Source organism: Schistocerca piceifrons, chromosome 2 (assembly GCF_021461385.2).
Source record: "Schistocerca piceifrons isolate TAMUIC-IGC-003096 chromosome 2, iqSchPice1.1, whole genome shotgun sequence".
Lineage (NCBI taxonomy): Eukaryota > Metazoa > Arthropoda > Insecta > Orthoptera > Acrididae > Schistocerca > Schistocerca piceifrons.
The window spans coordinates 293,068,853-293,091,689 of record NC_060139.1 but is presented as its reverse complement, the minus strand read 5'-3'; the positions used below and the strand labels follow the sequence as shown (position 1 = coordinate 293,091,689).

The 22,837-nt window shown below is 40.5% G+C and overlaps 1 protein-coding gene across 1 annotated transcript in view; it reads right to left on the bottom strand.

Moving 5' to 3' along the window:
• Positions 1-22,837, bottom strand: part of LOC124777933 (succinate dehydrogenase cytochrome b560 subunit, mitochondrial-like) — a 61,924-nt gene that overhangs the window by 26,553 nt on the left and 12,534 nt on the right. Inside the window, exon 3 of the mRNA XM_047253486.1 lies at positions 482-678. Within this exon, the coding sequence (XP_047109442.1) occupies positions 482-678 (197 nt within the window). The remainder of the gene's footprint in view (positions 1-481; positions 679-22,837) is intronic.

The window sequence follows — 22,837 nt, the reverse complement described above, 5'->3', positions numbered from 1 at the left end:
ATACAAAAAAATTAAAATACTTAAAAATGGTCAAGCAATCTTCATTGGGCCACTTCATATGGATTGACCCTGCAGCTGACTAAATGCTCCTATTCTATCGTGTATATTATTAGTACTTACCTTCTGATTTTAATAAATATCCTTGTATGTAACTATATTTATAAAAAGTTCAATATGTTACCAAGTTAAATTATTTAGGTATGCAAAATAACTGCAAGGAAACTTTATCAATAATGGTCTGTTTCTGATACTTGGCTCCATCCTCAAATGATCACTGTGAATTTGGGCTTGCCATATTTTCAAAGTGATGATTATTACTTTTTAGGGTTTGTGGTGCTGTCTTGCAGGACTTTACGTCAGCTGTGTTTTCTGTTAAGGAATGTACGCAGATATGTCTTAAAGAATACAATATTATGGATCATTTTGTAAATTAGAAAATAAATTATTCTTATGGCCGACGTAACTGTCCACAAATTTTTACCTAAGCCCAACGTTGTCATATAGACACTCAATGCTAGTCCCGTCATTCGATGGGATATTGAAAGCACCGTTGTCAGCTGGTATTTGATGATGGTAAGATGAGGTGACTGCGGCCGTCCCAGTCTAGCATTTCGCTCATCGTGGCTCTCACTGGGAGGAGGTTCATACTGAGTTACTCTCAGTGAAACACAACGACACCTGCAGAATAGACACACATATTGAGATGAGCCAAATGTAGTTTGCATATTACATATAGTATGTGGAGAATAGTTTATAACAACAGAAGCAAAAATATCTATACATATTATAAATTGCAGTCCCTCGCTACATTTTTGTCTGTATGTGATGGCTAATCCCTGCAACTATTGTAAGGATTTTGACACGACAGTCAAATTCATGATGTTTGTGTATTTCACTACATATAGATACTTAGTGCTACCCAAGCTGAGATTGCTCGATAGCAAAATATAGAATGATGGACATTAAGTGTATTGAAGAGATACCATTATAATCTCATCTATTTTTTTCTTTATTTTTTTTTTTTGGATCTGGGGTGTGAAACAGCTGAGGTAATAAGTGCCTAATCATGATTTAAAATGGGCCAGGAAAACCATTCTTTGGGTCTTGAAGTTAGTTGATACTTTTGAACCTAAACAGCATTAGCAGGTGGTTAAAACTATAATGAATAATTAAAGTGAACCTGAAACACCAGTTATAAGAAAAAAAACCCATAGTGGTAAGGTAAAATGAACAATTACAATGACCATCCTGTTTAAGAGGTTGTTTGGGAAGAATTTCTAAGACAACTGGTATCTACAGTTGAAAATTAAATCTCCTCCATCATTTTACGACAAAAACACATTAAAGTGTGAAGGGTTAAAGGACTGACATTCGGAAGGTAGGAAGTTTAACTTCCAGCCGACAGCATAGTCATTACAGACAACTGACATTGGGTTCGCAAGTGGTGCACCGTCAGTTGTTTGTTGCAGTGAGATCAAAATTATGATGGGGTCACTGCTTAACACATGATGATGGCTGAAAGGACAGCGATCAATGTGTGGGCTAGCTAAAATTATCTCCTCGCAATGAGAGGACAAGACAAAGTCCCCAGAGCTGTAGGAGGAGTTTAATCTCACGTAGCTTGTTCCCACAGAGAGAGATGATCAGTATTCACGTCAGAGTAATAGAATGTTCCTACATGAAGCAGTGCTGAGAGAGTCCGAGGGGACAGAACTGCTAGAAGAATGGGGTAGCAAATCAACAGCCTTCGCAGTAGTGTTAACAGTCTCATCCCCGACACCCTGATGTGCCTCAGAGCCTGTACAAATGACACAATGGCCAGCATTAGTGAGTGAGTGAAAGCATTCCTGGATCCAGTGTACTGTATATAGGATTGTATGTATACATCAGACAGTGGATCTGGGCAGCACAGAGAGAATCAGAGCATACAACAGATTTACAGATTCCACACAATGCCAGCAAACAGAGCGCCTGAGATGCCTGCAGGAAACAGTCAATAATAGGTTTTATTGCTAAAATATCGTTATAGTCAGCACTGAAATGTAAATTATACTGTTCTGGATAAAAGAGTCTAATAAAGCCGAACCCATGCACTCATCTTTTAAAAAGTACCTAATCAAGTGACGCAGGCAGCCTCGTTGCCTCTGTCTGTAAACTGTATGAAGGATACCTGTACTCCAGCAAGTGTCACAGGCCTTTTCCAAATCAAAAATACATCTGCAATCTGGTAATTCCGCAAAAAGTTGTCGACGATATGAGTCAACAAAGTGATGAGATGGTCAACGACAGTGTCATGACTATGAAAGCCATGTTGGACATTTGTTAGCAATTTTTGTTTCTTCAGCCCTAATATCAGCAGCTGGTGATTAATTGTTCCATCACCATGCACACATTACCGGTGAGGGAAATGTGACTGTAGCTGAAAGGAACGTGTCTGTCTTTAGGATGTTTAGGTTTAGGGATTATGGTGACTTCATGTCAGTTTGAAGGAAATATACTATTTTCCTAGATAAAATTTTAGGTGTGCAGGAGAAAACACCACTGACAGAGAGGTGCTGCAACATCTGAATGTGAATGTCACCTGGTTTCAGGACAGAACAACACGCTGGCGAAAGGGCATGCTCTAGTTCCTTTGCAGTAAAAAATGTATTGTAGCATTCATGATTATGCAAAGTGAATGAGATCTCCCAAGCCTCTCTCACTCACTTCCAGGATAGGAGTTGGAATGATAGTGGGTGGAGCTTGCTGGCCTAAACTGTTGAGATACTGACAGAATTATTTGCAACAGTAAGACTGGGTATTGGAAGGTAGACCTTTCTGCCAGCAATGTGATAAAGTTTACCACAAATGACAGTACAGGGAGTAAAATGACTAAGAGAACTAACGAAAGACCCAAGAGGTTTTTTTTTTTTTTTTGCTGTCTCTGATAGTATGCTGGCTCTCTGCACACATTTGTATATATTCATCAAAGTTCTCCACTGTGGGATGGTATTCAAATACAAAGAGACCATGTCATCGCCCACGAATCACGGTTCAGCATTGCTCAGTCCACCAGGGAGCTTGGGTTTGTCACAGGAGGGAAGATATTCGAGGTGTGGAAAATTAGTGGCAGTTAAGAGTATCATTCATAAGGTACTCTACCTGGATCTCAATGCTGAGGAACAGTTGTTTGTCAAAGGTCGCCAATAAAGAGCAGAGCTTCCAGTCAACTTTAGAAAGCTGTCAAGTCATCTTAAGCATTGGTTGAATGTGGCTGAGCAAACAAACTGTGCATCATGGTAGATCATCGTGTGTGTGTGTGTGTGTGTGTGTGTGTGTGTGTGTGTGTGAGGGGGGGAAGAACCGGTCCACAATATTTGTAAGGAGCGAGCCCCTTGCACATGCTCTGAGAGAGTCGCAAATTGGATGGTGGGCACTGCAGTAACTGAGCGGTAAGAAAAGTGCAGTGGGCTGGGCAGTAAGCTGTAGTATGCCTACTAGAGTCCTGCATGACCGAGTAAGCGAGCACAAAATACGAGGAAGGGCGAGCACACCCTAACTGGATAGGCTGCCCGCACTAGTTCTGGTGACCGAGCATAGTAGCCGTGACTGAATATGTAGCATGTAACTTCACACAATTACACATGTCATTTTCTGTGTGAGACTGCAGCCAGTACGGGCTTCTCATTTATGGTGTCTCTCTCTCTCTCTCTCTCTCTCTGTAACAATGCAGCGCGAGGAAGCCAGTGCAGGAAGACGTAAGATTGAAACCAATGTTTTACACATTGAAGAAACGGGAAGGTCTAAAAAGCCAAGTATGGAGTACATTTCTGTTGGTTGTACACGAAAACAGTGCATCTACTGGGTACATATCGTGCATAAACTGCTCCACACTAGTGTGTTTCCAGTCGGGAACCGTTCATTTATAGAAACACAGTTGCAAGAAACCTCACAAAGATACAGCTCCTTCAGGGATACCGGCAATAACAAAAAATAGTAATACAGCAAAGTGTGTTGCAATGTGTGCTAAAGATATCAGACCTTTTAATGCTGTTTCCGGTGAACGTTTCAGAGAACTAGGCCAAGAATTAATACATCTAGGTGCACATTATGGAGATGCGCAGATGTCATGCCACATCCCTCTACTATAAGCAGAAATGTCAAAGAACAAGCTGATGCAATAGGAAACAGCATAATGCCTTCTGTTATTGTGGAAGTTATTAATAAAACATGTGCTGGGACAGTTGATATGTGGACTGATTCGCATAATCAGGTGCACTATTTGACGCTTACAACACATTACATTAACACACATTGGTCTCTTGTGAACATTGTTTTATTTGCAACAAAATTCCCGGACGTTAAGAAGACGGAAGTAAATACTATGAAAGAAATTGAAGAGAGGATGGTTGATTGGGACAATTCGCCGGACATGTTGCACAGTTTTGTTTTTGTCTCCAACCAGGGTGCCAATGTAATAAAGGCTTTGGAAAATCACGAAAGGATTCCTTCTGCTCCTCATTGTATAATCACTTAGCCATACTTTCAAAGAAGATAACTTCTTGTCAAATCATTCCCTGAACATTGCATCAACAATAAATACTGAAAAATGCATTGTAAGGTACATTAAGAAAAGTGGCCTCTGCTCGTCTTTGAAATCATCGTTGAAACAAGAGGTCTACACATGCTGGAACAGCTTGTACACTATTCTGGAATCCTTACAAACTCAGTATAACGAAGTTGCTGTCTTGGTGATGGCACTTACAGATTGAAAAACTGCGCATTTCCTGAGACCATTTAAAGAAGCCACAGATGAATTAGAAGGCGAAAAAGAACTGACAATCCAGTTAGTTGTTCTTTGGCTTCACAAACTGCAACAAACTTTCAGTGTCAATGACACTGACTGTCAAGTGAGTAATTACTGCAGTTAAAAGCACTGTTTCATTATGATATGCGATAGATTTATAATTAACTAGTGTAACTGATGTGTACTAACAGATATGTATTTTTCAACAGGAGGTACAAAGGATTAAAAATCGAGCCTTGACTTTCGTTTGTGAGAAGATTGTGATCACTTCCAGACATAAAATTGCTTCGTTTCTTTGGCTATCTTTCCGTGATTTAATATGCTCGAAATAAATGAAAAGCATGAAATTCTTAGCAATGCGTGACAAATGTGTGCCACTTACGCAGGTACAACATGCAATCATTAACATAATGGTTTTTGCATAGTTAGTGGATAGTGTATTATAGAGAAACGGGAATGTTATAAATCATATAATATTTCATTAACATAAAACACCTCATTTTTACGGGAACGTTTCGATGATTTCCACATAAGTTCTGTATTACTTGTTTCTTTTCTCTATTGTCATAAATCCTTCAAATACTGTGTCATCACCACCCAGAAAGAGAGATCGTTTCAAGGAATGGAGGAACAACACATCATCCGCAGCAGATAAAGTAGATCTCTACATTTTAATGCACCCCGGAGATGATGATGACACCTTAAAGCGGTAGAGCAGACCTGAAACAGTTCTGCCAGGCCTGGCTGCAGTTGCAAGACTTATTTCATGTATCCCAGCAACAACCACACCTAGCGAAAGATGCTTTAGTAAAACTGGCATGTTACTAATAAATCGCCGCAGCCAACAAAATCCGGAGCGAGTTAGTGATTTACTACTGATCAACAATAACTATAATTTTGTTTCTGTTGCAAACAAGTGAAAAGTATGACAAGTTACACCTATAAATGTTTAATTTTCTTTGTATGCTTTCTTTATGCAGATAGTTGCCTTCTAGATTACAGGGACAGCACTTATTTAATGTTTCCTATTAATGAAAGGAAAAATATATCTTCTGTTTGGAAATGAGACTCGTCTTCTATCCCCGAGTGTAGGGAAATATCATTTTACTTTTCAAGTGCTTTATAAATTTAGCTGTGTCGCGTTACTTTTGTACTAAAAGAGAAAAAGAAAGAGAGAGAGAGAGAGAGAGAGAGAGAGAGAGAGAGAGAGAGAGAGAGAGAGAGAGAGAGAGAGAGGGGGGGGGGGGGGGGGTGTTGGATTTGTACAGTACAGCGCAGCGAGCCGGGGCGAGGCGAGGCAAGCTGAGCAGTCAGCGGTAACCGGTCATGCTAGGTTATCCGTGTGTCCGGAATCCGGACAACAGACATGAGGCGAGTACTTGGCCGAGCCAAGTAGTGTCGGGCCAGACACAAGCGGCTCAGTCCCCCCGTCAACAGGCGAGCCGTGACTGGTCAAACATTGAGCGTTGCAGCACTCTAATGCCTACCCTGCTAAGAACAAGTAGAGGGTACATAAATATTGCGAAGAAAAAATGTAATTGCTGATGGGGAAATACAAACAGCAACAGCTTGTTAACTGGGTTTTCTATGGAATGAAATGGCTACAGATATCATCTTAGCTGAGCATCATTACATCCCAGGGAGCTAGAGTTCCTTCCTTAAGAGGCAGGTTGTAGTGTACTGGGCTGAAGTGTGAAAGGTAAAAGTAATCTCCTTTCTTGCACGCTTAGAACAGCTGGGGATTGTGAAAATGGTAGCAGCTGCAGTTCTTCTCTACGGCCTCTGATGCCAAGTACATTCCACTGAAAGATAGCCTTATTTAAGTAAGAGAGATGCAAGTTGCTATCACATTGGCAGTTTATGAGTGCCTGGTTTCATGTCTATTGGAATAAAGAGTTCAGAAGCAAGAGGATCCTACTTTATTATTTTTTCAGAGGTAGGAATTTCCTCACAGGCTCAATATGCTGCCTGTAAGGAACAGGATTGGTGTGCAATTTGCACTGCTGAAATGAGAGTTCGCCAAGCGGTGTTTTTGCATAGGATCTCAGATTTGGGTCCTGTCCCTGTTGCGAATGGATCACGGGAAAAACAATAAACGGTAAGGCTCCGTGTGAGCTCTGATATTTCTAATTTTAAGTTCGTGGTCTTTTCACGAGACATATTTATGAGAAAGCAATACATTGGTCAACTTCCGGAAAAGTATGCTCTCAGAACTTTAACAATAAACTACAGCATGATGCTTTCTTAATATATCTGCCACTAGAGTTGGCTAAGCATCTCTGTGATGTTTTTGTGTTTACTAAATGAACCTGCAATGAAACATGCTGCTGCCGTTGTTTGGATCTTCTCTACTTCCTCTGTCAATCTTATCTGGAATGGTTCCCGACTGATGAGCAATATTCAAATATTAGCTGAACGAGTGATTTGTAGCCACTTTTTTTATTGATGGAAGGGGTTTGTTATCCATGTATTTGTAATATGTTACACTTTTTTATGTCGACAGTCGATTGCCATTTCCTGCACCAGGCGTCGATCCTCTGCAGGTCTTCATCCATTTCGATACAATTTTCTACCATTATGAATTCTCTCCATACACTACCATCCACGAAAAGCCACACAGAACTTTTGACGTTATCTGCTAGATCATTTATACGTATTGGGAAAAGTAATGTTTCTATAACACATCCAAAGTTACTTTTACTTCTCAAAGCTTCTCTCCACTGAGAATGACTTACTGTGTTCTGCTTGCTAAAAACTCTTCAATCCAATCATGCTAGTCTGATATTACGAATCCTCATATTTTGTTCATTAGGTGGCAGTGCGGAACTGTACTGAATGGCTTTCAGAAATAAAGGGACATAACACCTACCTCAATACCTGTGTCTACTGCTTTTTGGGTCTCTTAGACAAACAGAGCATGCTGGGCTTCACATGAACATTGTTTTTGGAATCCTTGTTGATTCCTACAAAGATTTTAGGCTTCCAGAAATTCATAATAAGTGAGCATATACACTCTGCATTTGAAGGACAAGGATTCAAGCTTTTCTGGCAAGATGTATGCAGAAAACTTTCTCAGGAGTATTCCCTCTTAAATCTTTGTTCTTTTGTATGAGTTACAAGATACTACCCTTGTGTGCATAAAAGTTTTATAGTGTTTCTGCTGGTACAGCAGCGGTGCACGAGGATGCTACTTTAAAGCTCACAGACTTCTGTCTTTTGCGGCACGGAGCTGGAGGCCTGTGTGACCATACCCTTTTCCGGTTGTGGTGTAGCAATACTAGCTATATTTACATTTGGATACATCCTCCGCAAGCCATCGTACGGTGTATGGCAGAAAGCACCATGTTCCAATTGCAAACTGAGTGAGAGAAAAATGACTATATATAAGCCTCCGTATAAGCCCTAATTTCTCTCATCTTAGATTTTTGGTCAGTATGTGAAAAGTAAGTTTGTGGCATTAGAATCATTCTGCAGCTGGACTAAAATGAAGTTTCCATAAATTACCTCAACAGTGCCTGGTGAAAAGAAAGATGTCTTCCCTCCAGGGATTCCCATTTAAATTTACGAAGAATCTCCACAACACTTGCGTGCTGATCAGACCTACTGCTAACAAATAAATCAGCATGCCTCTGAACTACCTTGATGTCTCCCTTTAATCCAATCTGGTGGTGATTCCAAACAGTCTAGCAGTACTTAAGACTGGGTCACACTACTGTTCTATACACCTTCTTTATAGAACTTCCCCAAAATTTTCTCAATAAAATGAAGCTGACTATTCACCTTTCCTACTATTAATCTGACATACTCCCACTATTTCATATCGCTTTGCAACATTAAGTCTAGATATTTAATCAATGTAACTGTGTAAAGCAGCATACTACTACTGCTGTATTCGAATGTTAAAGGATTGTTTTTCCTATTCATCCATATGAACTTACATTTTTCTAGATTTAGAGCAAGCTGCCATTCATCGCACCAACAAGAAATTTAGTGTAAGTCATCCTATATCCCCTTCCTAGTCAATCAATAACAACACCTTCATGTACACCACATCACCATTAGCAAACAGCCATAAATTGCTGCCCACCCTGTCCATCAGATCATTTATGTACACAGTGAATAAGAGTAGTAGTCCTACTGCACTTCCCTGGTGCACTCCTGATGAACACTTGCCATCGAGGTCAATGTACTGGGTTCCATTACTTATGAAGTCTTTGAGCCACTCACATATCTGGGCACAAATTCCGTACCCTTGGACTATCATCAACCATCTGTAGTGGGGCACCGTGCCCAACACTTTACGGAAATCTACGAATATGGAATCTGCCTGTAGCCCTTCATCCATAGTTCGTAGGATGTCACATACGAAAAGGTCCACCTGAGTTTTACATGAGCAATTCTTCTTAAATACACGCTGACTTGTGGACAGAATCTACTTTGTCTAGGAAATTTATTACATTCAAACTTAGAATGTGTTCAAGAATTCTGCAGAAAACCGAAGTTAACGATATTCTTCTGTAATTATGTGGATCCATTCTTTTACCTTTCTTACATACAGGAGTCACCTGCCCTTTTTCCAATCACTTTCGAGTTTGTGCTGGGTAAGAGATTCATGATAAATGTAAGTTAAGAAAGGGGTAATCCTACAGGGTACTCTCTGTGAAACCAAATTTGGATTCCATCTGGACCTGCTGCCCTTTTTTTCTAACCCTTTCAGTTGCTTCTCTGTCCCGGTGATGCCTATATCTTTGCCCTACATGTGGGAGTCTGTGTGACAGTCAATCAATGGTAACGTTGTTGGTATAATCCTTGTTGCGGGTTGATATTTGTAATTATAGACACTCTGGAAATATTGATTATCCTTGAATTAATGTTGTATTGGAATCACGGTGTTGTGTGTCCGTAATATTTTGGTGCCGAAGAAATTGCGATTTCCTGTGTGATTTCAACAATTAACGGCTTACTTCACGCTGTAGGAAACAAGAGACGACGTCGGACCGTATCACAAGTTAAGTCCATTCCAATATAATATGATCGCATCAACTGGTTGCTTCAAAACAATTTTTGCGGCTTTGCATTGCAAACCTGAAACTTGCACTCAGAGTAGCTAGTTTTATTAAAAGATTTTCGTTCACTTACGTTTGCGCGTACGCTGCTTGTTAAACGTTTAAGCTATTCACAAGCGCACTCGTAAACAATCTTACAACAGCCATCTTTGGTAAGACATAATGCAGGACAAATCAGAGATACACTTAGCACACTTCAAAAGAAAGCGAACTAGGGAGAGGACTAATGCTACGTGGTTTTGTGCGGCTGTTGATGCTCTTACCATAGAAATCCCGTTTGATGGTTTTGAACATTACAGGGAACGTCTTCAAGAAACCCTAGAGAAGCTCGTTTCATTAGACGACGCTATTCATAATTTTCTCTCTGACGACGAATACAATGCAGACGTGCTGAGCTGTGAGGAATATATAAACAAAGTCAAACACGCTATACAGAAGGCTACAAAAGCAATTGATTACAAGCTTTCAGCCACAACGTCGCAGATGAATATCACGTCACCACCAGTGCTCACATAACCAACTTTATTCCACTCTGTCAAGCTACCAGCAATTAAGCTTGAGTCATTTTGTGGAGATGTCGAAATGTGGTCCCGCTTCTGGGAACAATTTGAATCGACCATTGATAAAGACCCTTTCTACAGTAAACAAACATGTTTTCCTACGAGGGTATCTGTCAGGCGAGCCGAAGTTGCTAGTAGATGCAATACCTATAACGGCTAACACATACGAAGAAACAAAGAAAATTTTATTGAATAGATACGGAGATAGCAATCGCATTATAGCTCGATTATTTGGATGCGCTAAAGCCAGTACAGTCAGCGACACCTGAAATGCTGAACAGTACATTACTGGAATGTAACCGTCGTATTCAAGCACTGCGTGCCTTAGGAGAAGACGACGTGGCATACGGTAAAATTCTCACTCCGAAAATTCTGCGTTCATTTCCCGCTGAAATGTGCCAGAAATGGGTCATTCATGCTAGAAGAACCGAAGTAACGGAAGGAGATGTACTGAAACTACTTAAATTTTTGGAAGAAGAGGTTTGTGGTGCTCTCACTGCACAAAAGATTCGTACAGAATATCGGTCATCTCCTAGCTTCACGCCCACTGCAAAATTCAAAGCAAGCGAAAAATCCGCGTTAAGCCTAAAAGAGAAGTGCCGGTACAACCGTATTGCGTATTTTGCAAAGCTCGCTCTCATTGGACCCAAGACTGCAACATAGTAACTGACAGCCAACAACGTATCCATAAACTAAAGCAAGATAATCGCTGTTTTATATGTCTAAACCGAGGTCATAATGCTAGAAACTGCAGTAAGAAGGGCAAGGTCTCGTGTTCTAAATGCAAGAAGAGTCATCACAAAGCTATCTGTACTGACATTGCTGCCTCTTCTTCATCTTCTCAGCAAATTAGCTCTACATCTGTAGGGAGAATCGACGCAAGTTCAGCAGGTTTTAGTTATCTTCAGACAGCTCGAGTTTGGGTCAGTGGACCCGTAGGATTAAGCAAACTTACTCGCTGCGTTCTGGATAGCGGTAGTCAGTCAAGCTTCATTTCCAAGTTCCTGATTGATGAGCTAGGTTTAAGAACTACAGAACATCGTGATCTACCTGTCAACGCCTTTGAAATGTCGTCTGCAACTTCAACGCATCGTAGAGTCGTAGAATTCACACTACAGGGTATATGGACTAATTCCAAGACGTCTATGACTGTGTCTGGAAGCGCATACTCATTTTCCGCACACCCAACTGTGCCTTCCGATTTAAGAAAACTTGTATGCACACAGGGACTTCAGTTTGCGGACCTAAGGGATGGTACATAAGATCTTGCCATCGAGATTCTTATCAGAGCAGATTACTAATGGAAAAACGTTAAAGATTCCCCTCCGATTTGACTAACGTCATCAGTTGTTCTGGTACCTTCCATTCTAGGTTGGATTCTTAGTGGAAGCAAATCAAACACCACAGCTAACCTTGTGACGGCAAACTACATCAGTTTAGAGACAGCGACAACAACAGACGATATTTTACGACGTTTCTGGAATTTAGAAACAATGGGAATCACAGAAGATGAAACAACAACTCTGAATCAGAAGGAATTGGCGTTATTGCAAGATTTCTCAAAATCCTACTGCATCAAAGGCAAAAGAAGAGTAGTGTCTTTCCCCAGAAAACCCAACGTCATGTTATCTAATAATCTTCAGCAAGCAGAGAAGAGATTTGCTTCACTGGAGAAAAAATTTACGAAGGACAAGAAACTGAAACAAATTTATGAGGCGCAAATAATAGAACATATCAAGAAGAAACATGTGGAAGTCACCCCTTCTGGACAGAAATTGTGTGACAATTTATCTGCCACATCATGCAGTAAAGAAAGAAAAGTTAGGCGTCATCAAATGGAGGATTGTATTTGATGGTTTGTCGCACGACCAGAATGCATGTTCATTGAATGACTCTTTAGAAATAGGTCCTAATTTACTTCCTGACATTCTTTCAATATTACTGAGATATCGTCTACATCAAGTAGCCTTAATTGCCGATATCAAACAAGCATTTCTACAGTTAATTCTTCACAGGAAAGATAGAGATCTCACGAGGTTTTTTTGGTACAAAGTAATCGTAGATCAACATGGAAACTATATTACAACTGAAGAAAGGATTACATACCGCTTCACCTGGCTACCTTTCAGACTTAACAACAGTCCGTTTCTTCTTGCAGCCATGCTGAAAGAACTTGCTGTAATGCACAAAATGAATTTTCCGCAAGCTGCTTTACTTGTTGAAGATAATAATTACGTGGATGATTTTGTAGCAGGTGCTAAAGATGGCAATGCCGTATTTAACTTATATTATGAGCTTACATCACTCATAGGACAGATCAGTCTACCAATGGCAAAGTGGGCCACAAATTCAAGCCAACTGATTGGAATATGGCAATCAGAAGGTGTCATAAACACTACAGATACGCTCAATGTTGTTCACAACAATGTTACCGACAATGTTACAAATCATCCTGCCACTAAGCAAGAAGTACTACTAAACACTGCTAGATTCTATGACCCACTGGGTTTGTTGTCGCCTGTATCCCTCACTGCAGAAATAATTTTTCTAGAAATTTTGTCAAGAGGAATTGAATGGGATGAGCTTTTACCCATTGATCTTAGCAAATGCTGGCGAATGTGGGTATCAACATTGCAATCATGTTCACACACAAAAATGCCCCGATGGGTTGGTGTATCTGAAAACACTGAGCCAGAAATCCATGTCTTTTGCGGCGCATCAGAAAAGGCCTACGGAGCAGACCTTTACGTACGGTGCACCACAATAAATATGGTATCAGTCCATTTAGTTTGCAGTAAAAACCGACTAGCTCCCATCAAAAAAATAACTCTTCCACAGCTGGAACTTCTAGCGACACTTCTTGGATCAAGACTACTTCATTATTTCTGTTGGGCCACGAGCTATAATGCAAGTCGTGCAACATTGTGGACTGACTCAACTGTAGACTTAGGATGGATACAACATGACCCTAGTTGATGGAAAACCTTTGTGCCAAACCGTGTTACGGAAATACGACGACTTAACGAATCAGTCACAGTGGAGGCACTGCCCTGGTGACGAAAATCAAGCTGATCTAACCTCCCGAGGTACCACAGCAGATGAACTTCACCATGCTTCTGTATGGTTCCATGGACCTGCTTGGTTAACAAAGAACAAAACACAGTAGACTCAAATTTTGCAGACGGAAGAGCACTCCTTGCCAGGAAAGAAGAAATTAACAGACCAAGTCTTCATGGTACAAACAATGATTCCTATTTTAACAGCTACACGGTACAGTAGCTACTTCAAGCTGTTAAGAGTTACAGAATGGGTACTTCGCTTTAAACGGCACTTACTGGATTCAAGCTGTTCAACAGCAACATTTTGCGCTCAAACTGCATGCACTATACAACAACATGCCTCTACCATGTAATTCTCAGATGGCTCGCTACAACCCATTCTTGGATAATGGTCTTATTCGTCTCGGTGGATGGCTGCAGTTTGCAGAATTACCCAGAGATCAATGCCACCCGATTCTTCTTGAAGGACATCATCATTTCACACGTTTACTGATCCAGCAGACTCGCATTCGTTTGCAACAGCTTGGAGTAAACATAGTGTTATCTGAACTGAGAACAGAATTCTGGATCCTTAGAGCTCGACAGGCAATTAAACATGTTCTACACCGTTGCCTACCTTGTAAGATGGTGAAAGCTCACATTGTTCAACAAACTGAGGCTCCATTACCAGCTGAACGAGTTTCACCACTGAAACCATTTACAGTAACAGGTATTGACTTTGCTGGTCCATTATATGTCAGACAAGGACATATTACGAGGAAAGCGTATATTGCTCTATTCACATGCGCAACAACACGAGCCATACACCTGGAACTATGCTCAGATATGTCAACTGACAGATTTCTTCAAGCCCTACAAAGGTTTGTCGGAAGACGAGGAGCACCCAGCACAATTTACACTGATAATGCTACTACCTTCCATGCCATGCACTTAGAGCTGAAGGAGCTCTGGCAGGCTCTCATGGCAAGCAAGACGCATAAGTACCTCACCCAGCAAGCCATAAGCAGCAATAAACTCTAGACCAATTACGCAAGGGGGAGAGGAATCTGAGCCACTGACGTCCACACATTTCCTCGTAAGTGATGGACTCACAACACTACCTACTGGTCCAGAATCACCAGTTAGAAAGGACTTGTCCAAGGTATTTCAACAGCTGCAGAAGATGGTAGAACACTTCTGGAACAGATGGAAGAAAGAGTATCAGATCCTGCTCAAAAAATTCCATGAAACTCATCAACGAAGGCCAGATTCAGGAAGACTCCAGTTGGGTGATGTCGTTCTTCTACAAGAGGATGTTCGTCCATGACACATGTGGAGGAAGGCGCAGATAGAAGATCTTCATGAAGGAAGAGATGGTAAAATACGAACTGTAACCTTACGAACTTCAGAAGGATCCATAATCTCACGTCCCGTTCAACTGGTCATTCCTTTAGAAGTTGACCAGGGTGGGGAGGGTGTTGCGGGTTGATATTTGTAATTACAGACACTCTGGAAATATTGATTATCCTTGAATTAATGTTGTACTGGAATCACGGTGTTGTGTGTCCGTAATAATCCTTTTGCATGAATGCTTTCTTAAATTTAAAACTTCAGGTTTCCTTTTGCTGTCTTCTATTGCCACCCCAGGTTTGTCAACAAGCGACCAGTTAGAAGCCTTCGACCAGTTTGTGATTTTATGAGAGACAGAATTTTCTCAGGTTCTCGGCAAGATCTTTCGCTAAGATATGACGGTGTAAGTTGTGTGCTTAGCGCACTGGTCTTCTTACTGACACGAACTGAGAGTGCAGCAAACTCTACATTTTCCATATTCTATTATTAAACCACAGTGGATTTTTTCCATCCTTAAGCCACTTGCTTGGAACATACATCTCCAGCGTGCGATTTAAAATCAGTTTAAACTTCATCCATAACAAGTCTCTCATATTTGAACTAAATGAAGCCCATTCACTGTCTAAGTAGGAGGCTAACAACTGCCTATCTGCTTTCTCTAGCATAAATGCTCTCCTAGCCTTCTTGATGGATTTATTAACTTCAACAACTGTTGCTATAATGACATCATAATCACTAATACCTGTCTCTATACTTACACTGCCAATATTGCCAGGCCTATTTGTAGCTTCAAGGTATAAAATAATGATGAAGTCCCATATTCCTTAACAGAGCGTAGGGGAGGAGGTGGGAGACTCGCACCGCTGTACTAGGCAAGGTCCTAGCGGAGGTGGTTTGCCATTGCCTTCCTCCGATTATAATAGGGATAAATGATGATGATGAAGATGACACAACACACAGACATATGGAGGCACGTGAAAATCCCTGACCGAACCCGGGACCCCATGCTCGGGAAGCAAAATGCTACAGCGAGACCACGAGCTGCGGACAAAGTATAAAATATTTCCATTGTATGTTGGTTGTCTAACTAGTAGTTCAAGGCAGTTCTCGGGTAATGTGTTCAAAAATATTACTCAAGAGTGTCAGTATCAGCAACATTGAATTCATAGGCATCATCCCAGTTTATACTTGGTAGCTTAGTCGCCTCCAACTAATGCTGCACAAACTGGGTATTTCCGCACTACTGAATAAGTGTACTTTGAATAAGTCTACAACTGTCCATTAAATTTTGGGCATGCAGCTCCGCAAATAAAATTTCTTCCACTGATATTTCGGCTGCGTGACTTACTCTGAAAATGGCCGGACGTATGCAACCGAAATACCAGTGGAAGAAATTTTATTTGCGTGGTCGCATGCCCAAAATTTAATGGACCATTCATTATGCTGCGAAAAGTTGAAAATGCACAATTCTACAACTGTTATGGCAGAATCAGGTGGTCTCTCAAAATATATGATAACCGAGTTCATCTAGGCTTGTTACCGATGTCCAATAACTTCACAGATGACACAATTTCAACCTCGATAGACACAATATTTTTGTTGACAGTGATGAACATTTCCGCTCCTGTGGAGTCTGATTTGTTTTTCCGATATACGTTACATGTCTTGATAGATATTTGGAAGCCCTCTATTTCAGATTTCATTAAGTCCCCAGTTCCAAGAATAATTTGAATGTGACAACTTTCCTGGAGGACACTAAGTTCAGGAGCTTTGTTACAAATACCAATAATTTTACAGTATTTTGACAATTATTACTTTGGGACCATCTTTTCACAAGTGAGTGAAACAATTTTTGTGTCATACTATTTTTACATATTTACTATTTGCAAGGCATTTTCAGTGGTCTGGAAAATGTCTCACTTTGTTTATACTATTTGCTTTATGTTCGGGATGTCGTATGCTGTATGTTGTATGTTTGGGATGTCTTATGCTATATGTTTAGGTTATAATGAGTACTTGCACATTCTTGCTTTTTTATGAAGTATAACTGAGTACTTGTTTTGATGTGTTCAATTCCTAGTGCTGTGAAAACAAAATTTTAAATGGAAGCAAGCAGATGAAGCAAACTTTAACAAAGGAAAAAGAACACATACAGATAATCATCCACGAAATCTGCAAGAACAACTTTAAATTATTACTACATGACAGGAAAGCAAAACCTCAAACAGCATAAACAAAATTATGCACATTTTCCAAGCCACTGAAAATAATAACAGTGAAACGTGCAAGGCGCAAAAACTGTTTCATTCAGTTGTGAGTAGATGGTCCCAAAGAAATAATTATCAAACTTTCACTATGAGGGTTATCGACTGGTGAGTGTTCATCAGAGGACCTCAAACTGCCACCTTAGCCTAAAAAATCCTGATGTCCACTCCATAAGTACTCTGCTACCTAAGCTGTTCCTTTGTGTAGGGCACCCCTAACCTATCAAAGGGAGCCATAAAACTTTCTATCCTGTAACATAGATCCAGAAATCTGCAGTTGTGATCGTCATAGAACTAATGAAGCCTTTGGTTGAGACTACATTTGGCTTCAAAGCAAAGCGTCCCCATCCACTGCAGCACTTCTGGCAGCCAAGTGAAGGAACAGGGGATGTCTTGAGAACTAAAGTGACAGGTGTTATTGGTACTGACATGAGCAACGAGTTGCTGACTACTGCACCCCGCATCCTCGATAGCTGCAGGGCCACTTCCACTTCTTGGATGAGGAACCCCAGCAGACACATTGAAGGAACATTGGATTTCTTTCCAGCCCTGGACCCTATTTCCTTCAGGGCTCCATAACGTGCGTAACATGGTAGTGTTTCAAAACAGCAGTAGTTGAGATCTTTTCCCTACATGGGTGTCCTGTACATCCCACTGATCATGGAACACAGGCTGTTAGCAGGATAAAGGCGCATCATCTGGTTCAGTTACCCAGTAGGTGGAAGCAGGTATGCAATCTGCCTCAAATGCATCTCTGTCACAGTTTCCACATTTGGTTGCTTTTTACAGGACATACAAATTTAATTGAAACACTAACACCATAGCGTCTCACAACAATCAACTCATACCCCTCTTTGATCTTTGACAGAAACATCACATTAGTAGCTGTAAGGAATGGAGTATAAGTAGGCACTAATTCCTTACCAACCCTCTTAATAATTTGATGTACTGCCTTTATGCTCTTAGTCAGAGAAGTAACCTTTCCTTTCTTCCTTAGTCAATCTGTCAAGGGGCCATGTGGTAAACAAATTTGTGATTCAGTAAGCGATGGGCCACTATACGTACAGCGTACCTGAGGAGTAGTGTAGCTTTCAACAATTCTTAGCCCTGAAATGCACAATTTGCCTCGGTTCGCATTTAATAAGCAGCACATTGCAGCTGGAAGATTTGACATTTCCTTGATTTCTTTCCATGACCATTTTTGAGACTGAGGTCGAGCGGATTGGCTCAGTGTAATCACTGTGATACGATTGCCAGTGTCTCCAACAGCATGCTCCTTCCTGATGGGAGATCCACACACAAGGGTACTAACCCATTTTAGTGACTGTTCGCACCTCAGGGCACCACTTCCAAACTTCAGACAGAGTAATCAGTTGGAAATTGGGAAGGTACCGTGGTTCAGGTGATCACCCCACCCGGGGCCTGGCTTTTACCAGAGGGTACATGCGATTCCTACCCTTCAACCCCAGTGGAGAGAATTATGCATTAAGGCACCCTTTATGCACCTCGTGCATTAGCCATGCTTCGGGAACAGACATGGAAGGAAAAGAGACAAAAAAGAACACCTCAAACCGTAAAGTGGAGGTAGAATGTAAGATAGAAGAGGACAAGAAAAGAAAGGAAGCACAATGGGAAGTATGGTAGAAGGACAGACAAGCAGCACAGAAAAGGAAGTAGTACGGCAAGGGCTGGAGCCCCATGCTTGCCAATCCAATACTCACAAAAAGGGTGAGAGCCCCTGTGTGGGTCTCATCTATTACATTATTATTACTGTTAAACTCATCTATAGTTCTCAGTACTTATATCCGAAGGATAATAATGGAACTCTTATTTAACAGCAATGCGTTAAAAGGGAGACGACCCTAAGTTGCAGTTTGTTTACAACTAGTAATGAGTTTTATACATTTCCACACTTAATATGTTGGTAAGTCATTGACATACTCCGCTGAAATTGTTCAGATTTGTAATATTTCTTTTCTTTTTGAAATTCAATGCAAAATATGACAATTTATTAGTTTGCAGCAGTTACATGATACCAAAATTCATACAAATGTAATAACGTAACTACACTGAATAGCAATGAGACAAGGAAAGGTAATACCTGCAGCATAAGCTATGCTAAATTCTGCATTTGCAAGTTCACAAATGCAAACACTTTTAGGCTCCTTCCTTTCTTCACACTGTAAAATGTTTTTTCCATTGATTTTGTGCAAAATAAAATATCTGTGTCTACAAGATTATTCTGCAATTCACAATTAATTGCCTGGCAGAGGGTTCATCAAGCCATCTTCACGCTATTTCTCTACTGTTCCACTCTCAAATGGTTTTCAAGAAAAATGAGCACTTAAATCTTTCTGCGGGAGCTCCGATTTCTCTTAGTTTACCATGATGATCACTCTCAAATGGTATATAAAAAAAAAAAAGGAGCACTTAAATATCTCTGGGCGAGCTCTGATTTCTCTTCTTTTACCAGGACGATCGTTTCTCCCCATGTAGGTGAATGCAAACAGAATATTTTTGCAATTGAAGGAGAAAGTTGGTGACTGAAATTTTATGAAAAGATCCTGCTGGAATGAAAAATGCCATTATTTTAACGATTCCACTCGAATTCACATTATCATATCCGTGGTACTATCTCCCCTATTTCATGATAATACAAAATTAGTGCCCGCCTTTGAATATATAAAAATCAAGCAACAAAATAAAGTGCATCATTAACACCACACACAAAAGAGAATGAAAACTTCACTAGCTTTCACAGGAAATGTTTTAATGAGCTCTGGCCCCCACAAACACTAACACATACACATCTGTAGCATAACAGCAGCCAGGACAATGTGTGTGTGTGTGTGTGTGTGTGTGTGTGTGTGTGTGTATGTGTGTGTGTGTGTGTGTGTGGGGGGGGGGGGGGGGGGGGCACACATACACGTGCTCTCCAGCATGTGAAATTACTCCTTTTGAAAGCAGGCAAAGTTTTCTTCTCTTTTGTGAGTGCGCCTCTCAAAGACTCAATGCTTCTGCTATTTGGTGAGTGGTCTCATTTGCTCCTGTATTATTTACATTCTGCCTTACTATTTTTGTGGGCACTGACAGTTTTATTTGTGTAATGTCTTCAGCCTGTTAATCACCAACCAAAAATATATCCCCCATGCATTCATTTTCTCTCAAATAGTTTTTGTGAAGAGGACAGTGTAAATATTTGGAACATGGACAAAAATAAGAGAGATGAAAAGGTGCATGAATCTTCACTAATTAAACATTTTATTACTGTCCACAAACTACGATGTGTAAGGTTGTGTTTACAATTATCTGAAAATTAACCAAGAGATGGAGAAACAGTTTTATTTATTGATATTAAGTTACATCACCAAAAAGTTCAATGCCCATGTTAAGGGACAGCATATCCATTTTGTTCACAATTGTGTACAGAATTGTGTAGCCTAAAAGAGATATCGATAGTCAGAAATGCAGGAAAAGAAAATCTGGCAAATATTTACCTTAATGAGGTTGAACTCATACTACTGTTAACAGATGCTTTCAGGACTATATGTACCTTGTTCAGGGAAGTGGTTGGGAAGGTTCGAAACTGTTGTGAAGATGAGGTGAGTGGAAAGATGAAGGAAGAGAGAGGTATCACAAAGATTAATTTGACAGTAATACACTGTGAATCACAGTACCAGCTACAATTCATAGATAATACTGAGGATACTGGATGGACTACAATTACTGTAGTAAAGGTAACCACTCTCTGTACTGCTGAGGCACTGAGCTGTCATTGTGCACATAAACAACACAAAATACTGCTGACCTCTCACACAATATTCTTCAGCGAGAGACACAGGGAAGTCAGTAAAAATAAAGATGGTTTTGTTGTTAGGTGGTTTTACAGTTAGGTAGTTCTCATGCTAGAAGTGTAGGCCAACTGTTGCAGTATGAGCTAACTTCAGAATACCACGTCATCACTTTAAAAAATAAAACCATAGTGCTGATCTGGGTCAGGCGATTGAGAATAGGATCACTTTGTAAAGATTTCACCAAAGAAGAGGGTTGGGTTGTTTGGGGGAGGAGACCAGACAGCGAGGTCATCAGTCTAATCAGATTAGGAAAGGACAGGGAAGGAAGTCAGCCGTGCCCTTTCAAAGGAACTATCCCAGCATTTGCCTGGAGCAATTTAGGGAAATCACGGAAAACCTAAATCAGGATGGCCAGGCGCGGGGTTGAACCGTTGTTGTCCTGAATGTGAGCCCAGTGAGCTCCATGCTCGGTCACCAAAGAAAACACCATGGTTATAATGAATGGACTCGACATTGTATTCGCATAAAGCCTGACTATACTTAGTTAGCTAGTTAGTTGCATGTTCCACGGACCATTCTCCATGATGGATCATAATGACATGGATCAAGTTATTTACATTCACATCGCAAATTAATTTGTACATATGTTTACATTCTGAACATTTCTAATTCTCTTTTTTAGTACAAAGAGAAAAAATAATTATACAGATTGGAGTTAGTAGGCTCCTACTCACATTAAAGTAACAGAAATTCTTCCATGGAATACAGAGAGTGTGATCAGGTAAAGACATACAGTGTTGAACCTGCATTTTTTCTAAGTTGCCATGATGGACCTCATGTGAATTCTGTCAGGAGAGAATATTTGGTGACGAATGGTTCCATATATTGAGTGCAATATCACACACTGGTGTTGTTCCTTCTAATTCAAATTGTACATGGGACTATACCAGGCACAGTCTTCACATAAACACGAAATAGAAGGGTAAACTGGCTGGGCTAATATCAGGATACCCAAGAAAAGGGGAGATGGTCATGAGTATTTTTACTCAAGTCAGAAGGCAAACAAAACACTGTTACAGGACTGAATAGTAAGGGGTAGGATATCACAAATTTTTACTGAAACTCATTAATGTTACCACATTCAAAATCCAGTCATCCCAGAGGCAGAAGTGGAACCAGGAAACGAGTCAGTATGTCGCTAGTGGGGTCAGGCTGTCAACACTTTACAACACCATCCACTAAGTGAAAATAAGCATTCAGGAGGAGGAGGACTGCGACAGAAAACCAAAGGAAGTGAGACAAGCATATTCGTTAGCTCATAAGACGTGGCGCAAGAAACTCACTCTCTTACACAAGAGCCTGTAGTGAGAAACTGACAACACAGTTAATAGCCTGTTGCTCCCTTTAAATACTCCAGTGTTCCCGCTCTTGTAATGAGTTTATAATTCGGATCAACGGCATTCACATTAACAACACACGATTCCATGATTACAATACTGCAGTGAATTAACATTGTGCAATAAAGTTTCAAGGGTCCAAAAATGGATGCCATAGTGGCTGTGGTGTATCTTGAAGATAGACAACTTCAAGAACTGGCTTTAAATGGCGACTCTCATGGTATACTATAACCCCCTATGTATTGCTCCCATGGGGATAGTGAATACAAAATTAGAGTAATTCCAGCAAGCACAGAGGCATCCAGACAATCATTTTTCCCACATTCCATACAAGAATGGAACAGGAAAAAATTGTAATAACTGGTACAATGGGATGTAGCCTTTGCCAAGCACTTCACAGTGAATCAAGGCAGGGAGGGTAAGCAGTCTTGGCAACAAGCAAGAAGCCTGTCATTGGTGGAGAGGTAGTAAGGGAGTTTCGAATAGCATATTTCTAAAGTAACGACAGATTACTTACACAAAGAGCTGAGTGTAATACTTTGTACCCCACCCTCTAAAACATGGACCTTGCTCTGCTGATGG